Source organism: Grus americana, chromosome 24, assembly GCF_028858705.1.
Source record: "Grus americana isolate bGruAme1 chromosome 24, bGruAme1.mat, whole genome shotgun sequence".
In the NCBI taxonomy this organism is placed as follows: Eukaryota; Metazoa; Chordata; class Aves; order Gruiformes; family Gruidae; genus Grus; species Grus americana.
The window spans coordinates 3,690,607-3,705,344 of NC_072875.1; the positions used below are offsets into that span (position 1 = coordinate 3,690,607).

The window sequence follows — 14,738 nt, forward strand, 5'->3', positions numbered from 1 at the left end:
TGACGTGGGCTGCCCGGCGAGGGGGGGTCTCTGGCTGGGCAGCCAAGGGCACTGGTCCTGGGGGCTGCTCGCTGACCCCCCCTGCCAGGTTTTGATTTTTTTTTTTTTTTTTCCTTGTGTGAGCCTATTGCATAAGAAGGATTTGAGGGCTTCTGTTTCACTTCCCCCCCCCTCCTTCCAGAATAAAGACTTTGTTTTTCCTAGCACTTTATTTGCCAGTCACTGGTGGAGGCTAAACCGGCTCCTTACCCCGGGCGGCACTCCTCGCTGATCCCGGGGTCAGCGGGAGCCGCCGGGTATCAGGCCTAAGCTGGGTTTAGCCCTGTATTTTTACAGCTTCCCAAGGCCATGAGCTCAGGGGTTACCAGCCGTTGGCACGGTGGCGTGCGGGGGCTCAGGCACGCGCGTCCGCTGCGGCGATCGGGGCGCCCGTCCGTAGCCGAGCTGCTTCACCTGGCCCCCCCGGCAAGGCTGGCCATCCCCGCTCCTTCAGCTCCCGCCGCAGCGATGCTGCGATAGCTTCCCCATAGAAACCGGCCCTTCGCGACCGGCGCTGTTAGAGTGCTGCCAGATACAACACACGCACGGGGAATAATGGGATTGCGTACGACTGCGTTTATTTTGGAAACCAGCATGTCCTTTAGGGTACAGAAAAAGTCACTGTTAGAAAGGTGACTGTTTCCCTGTGGCCCTTCGCCTAGTCAGCCTGGATTTGAAAAATCACTTCTTGGTCCTCGGTTTTAGCTTTCATTCTCATTGTCCCCCGAATCTTATTTCTCTGAGGAAGAATAAAGGGCAAACTAACCCCTTTAGGCACACGCATTTTGCCAGCGCGTTCGTGAGAGCTGCTGCTTTACGTGGGGTCATGCTCGAACGTCTCCCCCAGGGAAGCCTTCGCTTTAACTGCTTGGTGGCTTGCAGCAAGCGCTTGAACACCTCGCTGTGGTGGCCTCGGTATAAGTGACGGCAGCCCTGGCTTGGTGGCACCGTCTGCGTAATCCCCGTCGCATCGGCAGAGGTTTCCAACCCCCGTCATGACGAGCAGCCGCTGGTTTGCTCGGTTGTGCTTTAAATGGGGGGGGGGCTTTCAACGAGACTGCAGGGAGAGGTGGGAGCGGGATGAAGGCACAGCAACCTCGGAAAGCGGTGGTGGAAGGATGAAGCCCTTAGCGCACACCTGACAGCCGTGGACGATCCCGTTGCATTTTAGCACTCTGGGCTGGAGCTGAGCTCGCCCCAAGCATGCCCAGGAGCATACATCCCGGCCCCTCCGGGGTCTGAAGAGCCGGACACACGGTGCCCCTCTGCCTTTTGGACTGTTCCACTTCTGCCCCTGGTTTGACTGAGCGTCCCCAAAGTCTGTGTATTTCCCAGGGGGGCTGGTACGAGCGGGTGTTGCTCTCCGACTGTCCCTGCGGGCAAGGCTTGTGGCTCAGGGTGCCCTTTTTCTTGGCGTTGCAGGTCAGCCTCAACGATTCCCACAATCAGATGGTCGTTCACTGGGCGGGAGAGAAGAGCAACGTGATCGTGGCCTTGGCCAGAGACAGCCTGTCTTTGCTGGGTCCCAAAAACAGCGACGTAAGTAATGCAACCTGGCGCTGTCCCGGGGCGCCTTCATGGCTTCTGTGCCAAGCGAGGTGTCGGCGGCTGCTGAGCTGCAGCTCTCCTGTGCTGGGGAGATGAAAGAAAGGCCCGCGAGTTTGAGTTCAGAGGCACAAAAAAAAAAATATTTACTATCGTCTGTGTTGCCCCACAGGTTCGAGCCCTGGAAGGCTGGCTCGGGCAATCTCTGAGGCTTCTCCTCCTGTAGTTTTCTGAGTTTTTACCAAATCCATCAGAAGGGAAACCAGAGCTTTGCGCTCCTCATGCTGGGACTTCTCCTTTGCAGGTTTACGTGTCGTACGACTATGGGAAGAGTTTTAAGAAGATTTCAGAGAGGTTCAGCTTCAGCGGGGGGAACAGCAGCGAGGTGGCCATCGCCCAGTTCTACCACAGCCCGGCCGACAACAAGAGGGTGAGGATACGGCAGCCGGCCCCTGCGGGGCTCGTACGCGGGGCAGAGCTGCTCCGTTGCCGCTAACAGCGTGAACGCGGCAGGGCCCACGGGCCAGGGGAACTGGGTGTGCGGCCGCCCCGACCCACATCTGTGGGTCACGCTGAAAACCTGCCTTTGCACAGGGGAAGTGCTCACACGGGCCTTTCTGCTGCGGCAGTGGGGAGGGATGGGCCCCTCCTGCACACGGGGACTGAAGGCTATTTTTGCACCTCGGGCCATCCCGGGGGTCCCTGGGGTGGAGGGGGGACGTGCTGGGCGCACTGCAGTACCTCCTGTACGGCTCTGCGATGCTCAGGAGCATCGGGCTGTGGCAGGAGAGGGGGTAGTTGGGGCAGGCAAATTCCTCTCCTCCGGCGTTTGCCCTCCCAAGGCTCCCCTGGGACGCGCGCCTGCCTTACTGCTAGCCTGAGCTCTGCGCAGACCTGGAGGCTGACCGCCTGCTTTCCTTCTTCCTTGTCGCTCCTTCTCTTCCCAGTATATCTTCGTGGACGCCTTCGTCCCGTACCTCTGGACCACCACCGACTTCTGCAACAACATTCAGGGCTTCTCGATTCCCTTCAGAGCAGCAGACCTCCTCCTGCACGGCAGGAACCCCAACCTCCTCTTAGGCTTTGACAGATCTCATCCTAAAAAACAGGTGAGCGCTTCTGCTTAGCCAAGAGGGCCGGCACCGTGCCTCTACCCTGCTGGGGCGTTCCCCTGGCCCGTTACGTGCCCCACAGCCCAAGAGTCACCCTGCCTCGTGCCAGCGCCGCGTGGGGTTGTGCTTTGACCACCCAGGCTGCCTGATCTTGGATTACTGTATGCAGAGCTGTCCCAAATTGGCCAGGACACCCCCTTCCCTACAGGTCACTCTGGTTTCTGACCTCTGTGGAGCGGTGAGAATTTAGTACCTGCGGGATGGCCGCCTTAAATGTTTCCTTTCCCTTTTCCTTCGTTTATGCTGGTCCTTCATCCGTGCCGCTCCTGACTCTATCCATCTCCCCGACTGTTGCGGCTGTAACTCGCCACAGAGCGCTGGCAGCTGAGGCAGGACTGAGCTCCGCAGCGTTTCGTGCAGGCGTGTGGTTTAGCTGTGGGTCTTGCATAACAAATTGCTTCTTGAAAACAAACTCTTCCCCCCCGCCCCGAGCTATTGGCTAAAGTTTGTAAATAATTACAGCACCTTCAGGTAGACACAGGCAGCGTAAGCAAAACTTGGAGATGAAACAACCATCTCTCAACATGTGAATGGGGATGGTCAAGCAGAGTACGTGCACAGTCCGTGCTGTTGAGTCCGGTCGTAGCAGGGTGCGTGCCGGGCACCGCTCATGCCTTCCTGGGGGGACGGAGCTGGCCAGGAGCGATACCTTCCCTGGGCAGGCTGCTGGACTGGCTGTCGAGGCTGGAGTCAGGCTGGCTGTATGTGCATACCTGCAAAACAGAAGCAAAAATTGCAGCTCGAGTGCCGCTATGGCTCTTGGAAAAAAAACCAGGCAGGTTTCAGGGACACGGGCCCTTCGAGGGATGGGATCCACAGAGGGGCCGATGTGCCTGCGGGCTGGCGTGTTTATCGCTGCTGGTTTTGTTGGCTCAATGAAAGATACTATCTCTCCTCTTGACCTTTGCCTTACTAATGCCCGCAGATCCGCAACAACAGCATGCTGCTCTCCTTGGGCTTGTAATGGCCTCCGAGAGGGAGACGGCTCTGCCCAGATGTTTACCCTTGCTATCGCACTCCGCGAGGGCATTATAACAAGTTATTTTTGATTTCTGAGTTAGTGTAAAGCCAGGTGGATCAACAGACAGTGGGAAATCCTTCTGGTAGGAGACCAAAGCACCATTTTTTTCCTGGTTGGGTTATTCTCCTGCAGCTAGAAAGATTGCTGTTGCTCCAGTCAGCTGCCACTTAAAGACAAGTTATCAAAGTAGTTCACAGTTTTGCGATGGACGCATGTCCATCCTGCCTTTGCTACCTGAGGTTGGGTCTCTCAAAGGATTGGGTCTGTTTGGTTGCCCAGTCCCACTGGCATCTCTCACCTTTGTCGTTGCAGCTCTGGAAATCGGATGATTTCGGCCAGACCTGGATAATGATTCAGGAACACGTGAAGTCTTTTTCTTGGTATGTGTCGCGCCTGTGTGTTATGCCCAGCTCCTGTCTCCTCTCACTCCTCACCTCTTGCCTCTCTTGCTGCCCTGCGCAAACCAAAGACCCGGGTACCAGAGTGCGCTCCGGCCACGAATTCCTGCTCCCCTCGCCCAGCAGAGACCCCGCACCGTGGTGATGTGGCACGGGGGGGTGACAGGAGAAAGCCACCTGCACAGGCACCTGGGAGTGCTCCACGTTCCCCTGGTTTTTGCACACCCACCCCATCTCTCGATAGGGCTCCTCGGTACCCGCTGCCTTCTGCGTTGCTCTGTGACCGCAGAGATAACGCCACCACCCTTTGTGTTCTTTCCAGGGGAGTTGAGCCCTACGATAAGCCAAATACAGTGTACATCGAGCGGCACGAGCCTTCTGGGGCTTCGACTGTCATTCGCAGCACCGATTTCTTTCAAACCCGAGAAAATAAAGAAATAATCCTGGAAGATGTTGAAGACTTCCAGCTCAGGGACAAATACATGTTTGCGACAAAGTCTGTGGTAAGTATCAGGCGAGCAAATCACTGCCGCGGGTGACGGTCCATGCTTTGGTACAGTACCACCACGGCCAGAGCAGGCAGTAGCTCTGCTTTCAGCTGGGACCCGCGTCTAAAGCACGGCCAGCGCGGTTGATAGCGACATCGTTACTCGCTGCCGTACCTCGCAGCCTTCGGCCGTCGCATTTAGCTTGTCGCAGAGGCGTCTCTGCCTGCGGCTGCCCTCCCCGCTTGACCTCGCGCCGCCGTGGATAAAGCAACGCCTACGGATGCTGCGCTGTCGGAGCGGCGGTGTTTCCGTACGCCTGCCTTCAGCAGGCTGCGCTGAAGTAGGTCAGGCTGCAAAGTGCCGGGACCTGGGAAAAACCCTGGGAAGGCGGGAGGCGGGGGGACGGTGGCAGGGGAAGGGGGGATGCGGCTCAGCAGCTCGGTGGTTAGGAGGCTGCTTGTCAGAGAGGATTACCGTCAAACGTGGACTAGGTCCAAGTGCTCCAGCCTGGAAAGAGAGATGGATTTTCGGTTTGCTTTCCTAAGAGGAGGGGATGCGGGTGAGCAAAAGCAGTCTTTTGGTCCCCCCCCCGCAGCCCAGGCCCCCTCTACTTTTTGAAGCTGTTTGCCACTTTTGGACAAACCTGAAAGAAAGCTAGAAAGCATCTGTGCTGTCTCTGAGGGCAAGTCCTTTACGGAGGATCAGAGACACGACAGCGGAGAGGTAGAGTCCTATTCCTTCTAGAGGTTAAGAAGCAGTTTTCTTTTTAGAAGACACGAGCGTTGCTTTCCTCCCCCGCTGCTGCCATCGAGTCTGTTTTAATGAGCAATTTCTGTAATTTAGGGGTAGCATTTCCTAGGCGGTAAGCAGCGAGCGTGTCACTTCTGGCCACCCGGGCGGCCGCAGCGGTGCCCGATGCTGGGAGGGGACGGTGTTTGCAGAGCACTTTCAGTTTCTCAGAAGTCTCTCTCACAGGTAGCACAGTCTGCAACTCTTGGGGCCCGTCCCCTTGGCGCTACGCTTGATCTGAAGCCTGCTGCGGTTTGCAGAAGATTTTATCTAGGCTCGCTGATGGTGTTGAGTGAAGCGTGGGGGATGGTCTGTGTCTCCGCTGAGAAGCCACTGGGCTCCGGGGCAGCGCCCGGGGAGCACGGGGCTGGTTGGAGTCGGGATGTTTCAAAGCATGAACTCAATTTGGGGGTTCTTTGGAGTTGTTTCTGCTTCTGGAGGGCTTAGGGGTCACAGGGGCCACTGTCCCGCTTTCTCCTGCAGCGCTAACGACCGGTGTTAATGCTAGACGACATTAAAATCGCCCATATTCCATGCTGAGGCAAAGACTGGTGGGAAACACAGAAGCTCGGAGAGAAGCCAGCCTGGCTACAAACCTCTGATTTAGAGAGGATATCCCCAGGTCTGGGATCTGGTGCTTGCATCAACCCTCAGCCGCAGCAGGAGCGGTGCTGGGGAGTGGACAGGCTGGGTGGCAGAGGTGCCAAGGACTCCGACTTCAGCTCCTCTCCGTGGGAGGCACGGTTGCTTAGAGATACGGAGCCTGGGAAAATCAGGCCGCTTATTTTTGGAGCCTAAATCTGGGTTTAGGTTCTTACCATTGGCATCCCTTATGAAATAGGTTGCCCCCAGCTTTTTACTTTTCTGGCTTCTCGCTGGTGCCTTTCATTTTGCGCAAATTGTTAAAAATAAGAAGGAAAGGACAGGCTGCTCTGCAGAAGTAGGAGAAATTAAAACCAGCCTTCTTACCTCCCCCCAGCTGGCTAGAAAGGGCAGCTTCTCTCCTTGCTGAGCATCCACGTGGACGTAAAGCAGGAGCGGGGAGCGCTGCTCCCCACAGCCCGTCCCAGGCAGCTGCCACGCTTTGCCCGCACGCAGAGAGGGTGAAGTCCCAGCCAGGCGGTTTGTGGGTTTGCCCCGGTCTGCCTTTCAGCCGCTGCTGGAGATGAGGGTGATTTTGGGGGCGAGAGCTACTCCTAACACGTCCCTCTGCTCTGCCACAGCGTTTGCAAGGCAGCTCGCAGCCGCCTTCGGTCCAGCTCTGGGTTTCCTTCAACCGCAAGCCGATGCGCGTGGCACAGTTCGTAACCAAGCATCCAATTAAGGTAAGTGGTGATTTCTGAGAAGACCTCCTCTCTGCCTCCTTTGCCAAGGACACCCTCAGATGTCAAAAGCAGCTTTCTGCATTTTACCAGACACTGCGGGAGCTGGAGCTGGGAAGGGACCTCGTATGACCCTGCTCGGGGGAGGCTGGCTGAGCAAAAGCTCACGTTAGGATGATCTTGTGGTTTACCCGATGGTACTTTATGCTAGCGATTCACGCCTCTGGAAAAATAGCGGAGTACCCCGAGCGCTGTGCAGGGCCGGTACCGTCCTGGGCGTGAAGGTGCCTGGAACGAAACAGCCACCGACTTCCTCCAGCACTGGTGATGGAGGCTGGCAGCAAAGCCCCGATACCCAGAGAGGGGCTGGTCTCAGCGCCCCGTGCTTGGGCTCTGCTGTCGGGGACACCTCTTCCCACGGTGTGGGGCGTTAGGTCACCGAGCACGCGCTGGCTCCACCGGCACCGCCTGGAGCATCCGCAGGCAGAGGAAGCCCAGGGGGACAGCCAGGGTTTGCAAAGAGTCTGTGATCCGGGAACCGGACGTGCTGCGGCGTCCCCAGGCTGGTGGGGACGAAGGAGAGCCCAAGAAGTACGCCGGGGGGTTGGCAAAGCAGTGGGGGCGCGCTCCGGGCTGCGAGACGCCCCCGGCCTTGGTGGGGTCCAGGCAGAAGGAGATCTGGCACCGAGGGGGGCTTGGCACCCAGCGCCGCTCCTTTGCCAGTGGGTTGTGCGGGGCAGGGGGTGGAGGATAGCGATCGCTGGAGAAAGAAAAAGAAAAGAAAGAAAAAAATAAAGAAAAAAATACAGAAAAAAAGAAAAGAAAGAAAAAATAAAGAAAAAATACAGAAAAAAAAGAAAAGAAAGAAAAAATAAAGACAAAGCAAAGTGAAGCTACTTACTTGCCAAGTGGAACAGATACAAACGGGTGGAGGGAAGAATAACTTTCAGCCAGCTAGGAGGAAACGCTAAACCGACCTGTACGTAAACCACGCGTATGAAGTCTGCATGTCTGTCATTTACATCCCAAAGGAATATTACGTTGCTGATGCCTCAGAGGACCAGGTGTTTGTGTGTGTCAGCCACGATAACAACCGTACCAACCTCTACATCTCGGAGGCGGAAGGCCTGAAGTTCTCCCTGTCGTTAGAAAACGTGCTCTACTACAGCCCGGGAGGAGCTGGAAGTGACACCTTGGTCAGGTAACGTGGGACGCGCCTAATCGGCTGCGGAAAATGAGAATGTCGGTCAAAGTATTAGTAGCTTTTGCTGCGTTTGATCAAAGCACTGCCCCGACCCCCAGGCTTGAAGGCCCCCCGGCTCCCCCGTCCCGGAGCCCACCTTTGCATTTCCTCGCAGGTATTTTGCCAACGAGCCCTTTGCGGACTTCCATCGCGTCGAAGGCGTGCGGGGCGTCTACATCGCCACCCTGATCAACGGCTCCTTCAGCGAGGAGAACATGCGCTCCGTCATCACCTTTGACAAGGGGGGCACCTGGGAGCTGCTGCAGCCCCCGGCGCAGACGCGCTACGGGGAGCAGATCGACTGCGAGGTAGCGCAGGGCGGGAACGGGCAGGGGGGGCGACTGTGGGAGAAGCCCCCCAACGCAAAAGAAGCTGAAATGGGAATCCTGTTGCGAGGAATCCCGCCTTCCTCGCCTTTCTAAGCGGCAAGGGATGGACTAGGTGGGGCGAGGGCACGGGCAAACACAGGACAGAGGGTTAATGCCGCTGTGTTTTGCTTCTCCAGTTTTCCCAGGGCTGCTCTCTCCACCTGGCCCAGCGCCTGAGCCAGCTGCTTAATTTCCAGCTGCGTAGGATGCCCATTCTCTCCAAGGAGTCGGCGCCGGGACTGATCATCGCCACCGGTACCGCTTTCCTTCCCGCAGCCGCGTGGGGGCTTGGGGCGCGTTGCGGTCGGGACGCGAAGAACTTGGCAGCATCTAGTTTGTATATCCAGGTTACAAAAACGCAATTGAATTGCACGTTTTGCTGTCCCTTTCTCTGCTGCAGTCCCCACGCGGTAATTACAGCACGTACATTTTACTGCAGCACAGACACATGAGAAACCTTGCCTGCTTTATTCTGGTCCTTTTTCCTGCCGCTATCCATGCGAAGGGTTTCTCGAGTACACAGAAATTACTGTCTGTCTTGCTCTTGTACTGAAGAAAACACTTACGTGTTTTGTTTGATCGTGTTTATAGCCATGGGTTTTTCCCCAGCTGCTTTTAAAACTTGTAATAGTCTCTAAAATATTTGCTTTTGAAGAGAGTAGTTTATAGTGTGAAAAATCAGCTCCTCAATCGTTGTCATTTTGCTCACAGATAAAAATAGTTTAGAGGTGTCTGGCTTCATTTTAAGCAATCGCTTTGCATTTCTCAAGAAGAACGATTTCTGTCATTCTCCTAGGCTCCGTTGGCAAGAACATGGCAAGGAAAACCAACGTCTACGTCTCGAGCAGTGCCGGAGCAAGGTGGAGAGAGGTAAGGCCGCTCTTTTGCTTGCCAGCTCAGCCGAGGCAGCGGTGGAGCAGATAGGACGTTGGCAGCAACGTAGATAAGTGACGAGCAGCTCTCGGGCATTAAAGGCGACCTCTGCGTACGCATCCAAGAGCTGTAGCTGGAAGGTGCTGAATGTCCTTTGAGACCAAGGCAAAAAGGTTTTCAGATGAAGGACCAGGCGTGGGTTGCCACGGTGGTGAACGTCTTTGTTGAAGGTGGTGGGTTCAAACGCAGGAAAGCTCCCTCCTCTGCTGCTTTTTTCCAACTGGCAGGACTTGCCCCTGGCACGGGGCATCTGGCTCCTTTTAGACGGGACTGACAGCCTGGACTTTGTGTGTCAGAGTGTCTGGAGAGGCTCTGGCATCTTCCAGAAAAATGGGATGTTGCCCTCGGTTTATGGGAAGCTTGCTGCTGTTTGCTAAGTGGGTGTTCTGGTCTGCGGCAGTATTTGTGGTCCGCCTGTGCATTCTGCAGCCAGTGTGTTACGGTTATTTCAACATCTGCAAGCTATTTAATCCCGTGATTTAAACGGCCTCCTTTTCCTCCCGTAAGTGCTGCGCGGTCTGGGTTAATGTCTGGGCAGCTGCAGCGGCGGTGGGGTCTGGCTGCTGCCAAAGCCGGCCGTGGCTGAGGGCGGGCGCCTCCGAAATTCAGCTGGGGAGCGGCCGTGGGGACATGCTGTTTGTCCCTGCGGGAGCCTTGTGGCAAGACAGGAGCGCTCACAGCCGGGAAAGGGTATCCGAAAGCCGAGGCTTCCAGGTGCAACCTCCCCTGGCTCGCAGGCAGGTTTGCGTTGAAATGCAATTAAAACATGCCGAGGAAGCGTTGACCCGCAGTTAACAACACCGAGCTCCTGACTTACTCAGGGCTTTTGTATGGCGAGCAGAGGCGCGGAACGACCCAGCCCTGCAGTTCCTCAGCTGAGGAGTGGTAACACACGAGTCCTCCCTCTCGGTTTTGGCAAGCAGCAGGCTGGGAGGCTCATTGCTCTCCAGATCACTGGTACGGTCTCACAGCGCAGAAAGGAAACAATACGTTCAGCACCCCGTGCAGGAACGTCCCCGAGTGCGTTAGCGCGTACCGAAAGCAGAGTCGGGCATGTACATGCTCTCTGTTTTCATCCTGGGCTGCGCTGGGCTCCCTGGGTAGGAAAGCAAAGGTGATTTTTGTGTTAGCGGTCACTAGATAGAGCTGGACACGAGCGTGAAATACAAGTTTGGAGGTATGAACTGGCTCCGGGGCTTGTTTTTGCACGCCACGGCCTCGCTTCTCTTTGAGCGTTCAAGAAACCTTACAGCCCAAACCCCCAAACTTATCTACAGTCCTAGGAAGGCGGGGAGTCCCTGCCGAGCCCTGGGAAAGCCCCACCGACGTAACAAAGAGCTGCAGACTGAAAGGGGGAGCGATTGACTCCAGCTTCACGTAATGGCAGTTTGTGAATTCTTTCCCTGCGCACGGCACGGGAGGAGCAGAGTCCGGGGCGCAGCGCTGCTCTTAAACGCAGCCATACATTCAGGGAAATTGGGCTGGCTGCTCTTGACTGCAGATGTTGGCCCATAAACACTTACATCTGTGATGCCCCCAGAGACTTGTCTCAGCCCAGCCGACCCGGAACGTTAGCTCGGGTCAGGCAGCGTTTCTGACGAAGCGTGCTTTCCAGGCACGCTTTTCCCTTAATTCAGCACGGCTCCGATGCACCCCTCAGCACTGTTCCTCTTGCAGGCGCTGTCTGGACCCCACTATTACACCTGGGGCGACCACGGTGGCATTCTTGTGGCCATCGCGCAAGGCACCGAGACCGACCAGCTGAAGTAAGCGGCAGGGCGGGGGTATTGGGTGCTCAGGTTGGGGCCGGGCAGAGCGCCCTGCGATGGGCAGGACGTGCCCCTGGCAGCTCTCCCCATCCTCTTTCTGCAGGTACAGCACGAACGAAGGGGAAACGTGGAAAACGTTCACTTTCTCGGAGAAGCCGGTGTTTGTGTACGGCCTGCTTACCGAGCCCGGGGAGAAAAGCACCATATTCACTATCTTCGGCTCGTACAAAGAGAATGGCCACAGCTGGCTGATACTGCAGATCAACACCACAGACGTGCTGGGTAAGGGGACGGGTGACAGAGCTGTCAGTGAGGCTGGCTGTGCCGGTGGGAGAGCCGTCCTGCTCCATCCTGCAGCTTTGCAGCTTACGCACGCTCATAAACGCTCACCCGAAACCAGCCGGTCCCCGCGCCGCACAGCTTGCCCCAAGCACCCCTCTGGGCGCAAGTCACTTCTTGCCATACCATCTCTGGGGGTCTGAGAACGAGGAGGGGGCATGCGAGAGGTTTCTGAAAGCCCCAGTCAACCTAGAGACCTCAGGCTACCCACCAAACTGGTCATCTAAGACTCATAGACTGCCGCTGCCGAGCACGGGAAGTTGGGCACCTAAATATGAATCGGGCACAGAGAAAACCTTTGTTGCTCTTGCCCTCTGTCCTGTCTTCCAAAAGAGACCCCAGAAAGAAGCCCTCGGGTCCTGTTAGCAGCAGAGCCCGCTGTCCCGGCCGTCCCGCAGGAGCCAGGGCAGAGAGGGCATCTCCTGCAGGGACTGCACTCTGCTGCGGTACCACCACCTGCGTTTGGGTGCCCTGTCCCTCGCGTCTCGTGTCCGTGGGGACACGGCTGCTGAAGGCACTCGCATCCCCTGGGCTCTCACCGTACCCCCTCCCTCCTCACCGAGGGATTTGTTGAAAAGGAAAGGGGAAAAAAAAAAAACCCAACCCTTCTGAAGGCTTGTGCCTATGAATGTTTTATAACCCATTTCAGCTTTGATTGTGAGGCAGCATTTTAATCAAAGAGCAGTTAAACCCAGCAGAGGAATTTGTTGACTAAAATTTATAACCAATTCCCTTGACGTTTTGTTAGAAACAGATCTGTTTGGTAACCAGAACGACTTCATTTAAATGAGGCATTGCAAATTCACCGTCACCGCGACAGAGCTGCTTGTTGCCTCCTGTCACCGAGTGCCGCTGCGCGCTCTGAGCCGAAACGCTTTCTGCTCTGCCTTTTCTTCTGGGCCAGGGCTAGCGCCTTGCAATCAGGGGGAAACCGTTCGTTTCGTGCCTGAGGAGGGCAGGGAGAGGGAAGGGGCAATGGGCGTTATCGTGGTGCGTGGCCGGGTCCCAGCGTGCCTGCCCCCTCGCTCCGAGCATCCTGGGTCTCGATGCCATGATGCCACTAGCCGTGGCCAGAAGCTGGGGTTCACGCAGCCTCCTCGGGGCCTGAGCTGGCCGCTTGGCGCTGGGGTTCCCCTCTGGGAGGCCTTTTGCACCTCCCAGGCTCTCTGCGTCCCCCTGGCGCAGCGCGGTGCTGGCGCAGGACGCGGTACCGCGCTTTGCACGTCCTCGCTGGGCACACGTCGACAGCAGTGACCGAGGGACATCTGCGGCTCTCTTGGTCTGGGGTGCCACAAGGACTGCGCCTTTCTTTACCCCAACCTCGTTGCTTCTCGTAGGGGTCCCTTGCACGGAGAACGACTACAAACTGTGGTCACCCTCCGACGAGCGAGGCAATGAATGCTTACTGGGACATAAAACCGTTTTCAAAAGGAGGACTCCTCATGCGACCTGTTTCAATGGGGAAGATTTTGACAGGCCTGTCATGGTCTCCAACTGCTCTTGTACAAGGGAAGACTTTGAATGGTAAATACCAATTAATTTCTTTTAGTCTGGATTGTAAGTCTGAGATAAATATCTGTGACCAATCGCTCAAAGTGAACAAACATCCAATTTACTTAGCTCTGTGTATGGCTGCTTCATTTTATAGCAAAGAGGAAACTAAATGGACTGAAAACATCCTTTCATTAATAACGGGGCATGAGACTTAGTTAAGGTCTTTAGAGCCTTTCGGGAGCCTCTGAAGGGTTCTATAGAAGAGAAAAGTATTGTTAATCCATCACCTTCTTTCAAATGATGGCAGACAATTTCCCATCACATATAGAGATCCTCCGCTAAAACGTTTAGCGACCCTTTAGCCGCGGGAATGCAACTGGCCCTGCTATATCACTTTATCTGAAATTTGCACATTACTGACACTACACAGCAGCCAGGAATAGGAACCACTCGGACAATCAGATGCAAAAGTTTGGGGTTAGGAAGTGAACTGCTTTTCAGGGACTGGACTTTCAGCAGAGCACACGGCCAGACCGCTCGAGTGCCCGGTACACGCGGTTAAGGACAGGGGTTCAGACCTGCCTGTCCGACGCAGAGACAGAGACTGGAAAGGGGTCTGGCTCGTCACGAGCAGACGGAATAGGGCTCGTGGCGTCTGATTCCTGCTCAGAATTGCAGCCCTGGACTCCTTGCAAAATCACATTGACATAACCTCTTCCACGGCGTTTTCCAAAGAACAGCTGCGCTGTCACTCCCATTTTACCAACAGGAAAAGCCAGGAGACAGACCAGTGACCTCAGCCAGCGAGCAGGAGAACAGGGGCTCGCAGCCAGATTTTCAGGGCACACTGACTCAGCTATGCCTTGCTGCCTCACCTACCCTAGTCCGTTCGGCCACCGGCAAGCTTATTTACAAAATGTTCTTGAAACGTCCTGGAGACAGAAACTGTCTGGCTGTAAGATATTATTATGCAGCTAAATACTGATAATAAATGAGTGGACTTCTGAGATACTTTGGGTTCTCAAAACTTCGATGCAAAAACAGAGCAGAGTAATAGTATAGCATAGCTGCATTTTTTTCCTTCTCCCTCATCCTTCCTTACATCTTTCTTCTCCTTACAGTGATTTTGGCTTTAAACTGAGTGACGACTTATCGTTAGAAGTTTGCATCCCCGACCCTGAATTTGCCGGGAAACCGTACGACCCGCCAGTCCCTTGCCCTGTTGGCTCGACTTACAAGAAGACTCGAGGGTATGTGTTGTACACGGGAGGGGAACCTGATCTTCCAAATACCGGGATTTATGCTACTGGTGATTAAAAAAAACCCCAACAACCACAAAACCCACACACAAACACCCCATGAGTGGCAGTAAATGAATTACATGTTTGGACATACATCGCAACACCTAATTTGTAACTAAGTACCGCCGCTTATTCTAGCTGCACACCATGGTGCGTTAAAAGTTTCCATGAAATAAACTGCCTGGCTGTATATGTTGCAGCTACCGAAAGATCTCTGGAGACACTTGTACAGGTGGAGACATCGAGTCGCGGCTCGAAGGGGAGCTGGTACCGTGCCCGCTAGCTGGTGAGTACGTACAGGTTTGCTTCGGGGACAGGGGCTGCATTCGTAAAACCTTTGGCCGGTGCCTGAGGGACCACGCACAATTCCCGGAGGGCTCTCGGACAAAACCTATGACACAGGAGCTGAAATGTTTCGGTGGGTTACAGATCCATCATCTCCTGTCCTGTCCAGAGCCCGGAGAGCTTCTGAGGGACCTGCTCAGGAGCAGCTTCAGCCGGCGGCGCAGAGCCCTCT

At 55.5% G+C, this 14,738-nt stretch overlaps 1 protein-coding gene and 2 long non-coding RNA genes across 5 annotated transcripts in view; 1 reads left to right on the forward strand and 2 right to left on the reverse strand.

The window, feature by feature from the left end:
* SORL1 (sortilin related receptor 1) overlaps positions 1-14,738 on the forward strand; it is a 49,825-nt gene that overhangs the window by 9,224 nt on the left and 25,863 nt on the right. For all 3 annotated transcript variants that reach the window (XR_008574054.1, XM_054803003.1, XM_054803004.1), the window contains exons 2-16: positions 1,462-1,578; positions 1,889-2,014; positions 2,532-2,693; positions 4,090-4,157; positions 4,498-4,678; positions 6,676-6,777; positions 7,806-7,975; positions 8,133-8,325; positions 8,523-8,640; positions 9,182-9,255; positions 10,996-11,084; positions 11,191-11,369; positions 12,764-12,950; positions 14,042-14,170; positions 14,422-14,507. Coding sequence is in view for 2 of the 3 variants with exons in the window: in XM_054803003.1 (XP_054658978.1) it covers positions 1,462-1,578; positions 1,889-2,014; positions 2,532-2,693; positions 4,090-4,157; positions 4,498-4,678; positions 6,676-6,777; positions 7,806-7,975; positions 8,133-8,325; positions 8,523-8,640; positions 9,182-9,255; positions 10,996-11,084; positions 11,191-11,369; positions 12,764-12,950; positions 14,042-14,170; positions 14,422-14,507 (1,981 nt within the window). In the remaining variant the exon portion in view is untranslated. The remainder of the gene's footprint in view (positions 1-1,461; positions 1,579-1,888; positions 2,015-2,531; positions 2,694-4,089; positions 4,158-4,497; positions 4,679-6,675; positions 6,778-7,805; positions 7,976-8,132; positions 8,326-8,522; positions 8,641-9,181; positions 9,256-10,995; positions 11,085-11,190; positions 11,370-12,763; positions 12,951-14,041; positions 14,171-14,421; positions 14,508-14,738) is intronic.
* Positions 1,538-4,200, reverse strand: LOC129196101 (uncharacterized). Its single transcript, XR_008574055.1, has 4 exons — positions 4,076-4,200; positions 2,950-3,469; positions 2,479-2,682; positions 1,538-1,671 (listed from the first exon to the last, which is right to left on the reverse strand). It is a non-coding gene; the product is annotated as an uncharacterized LOC129196101 (long non-coding RNA).
* LOC129196102 (uncharacterized) overlaps positions 10,084-14,738 on the reverse strand; it is a 110,878-nt gene continuing 106,223 nt past the window's right edge. The window contains exon 3 of the long non-coding RNA XR_008574056.1: positions 10,084-10,414. This is a non-coding gene — a long non-coding RNA (uncharacterized LOC129196102). The remainder of the gene's footprint in view (positions 10,415-14,738) is intronic.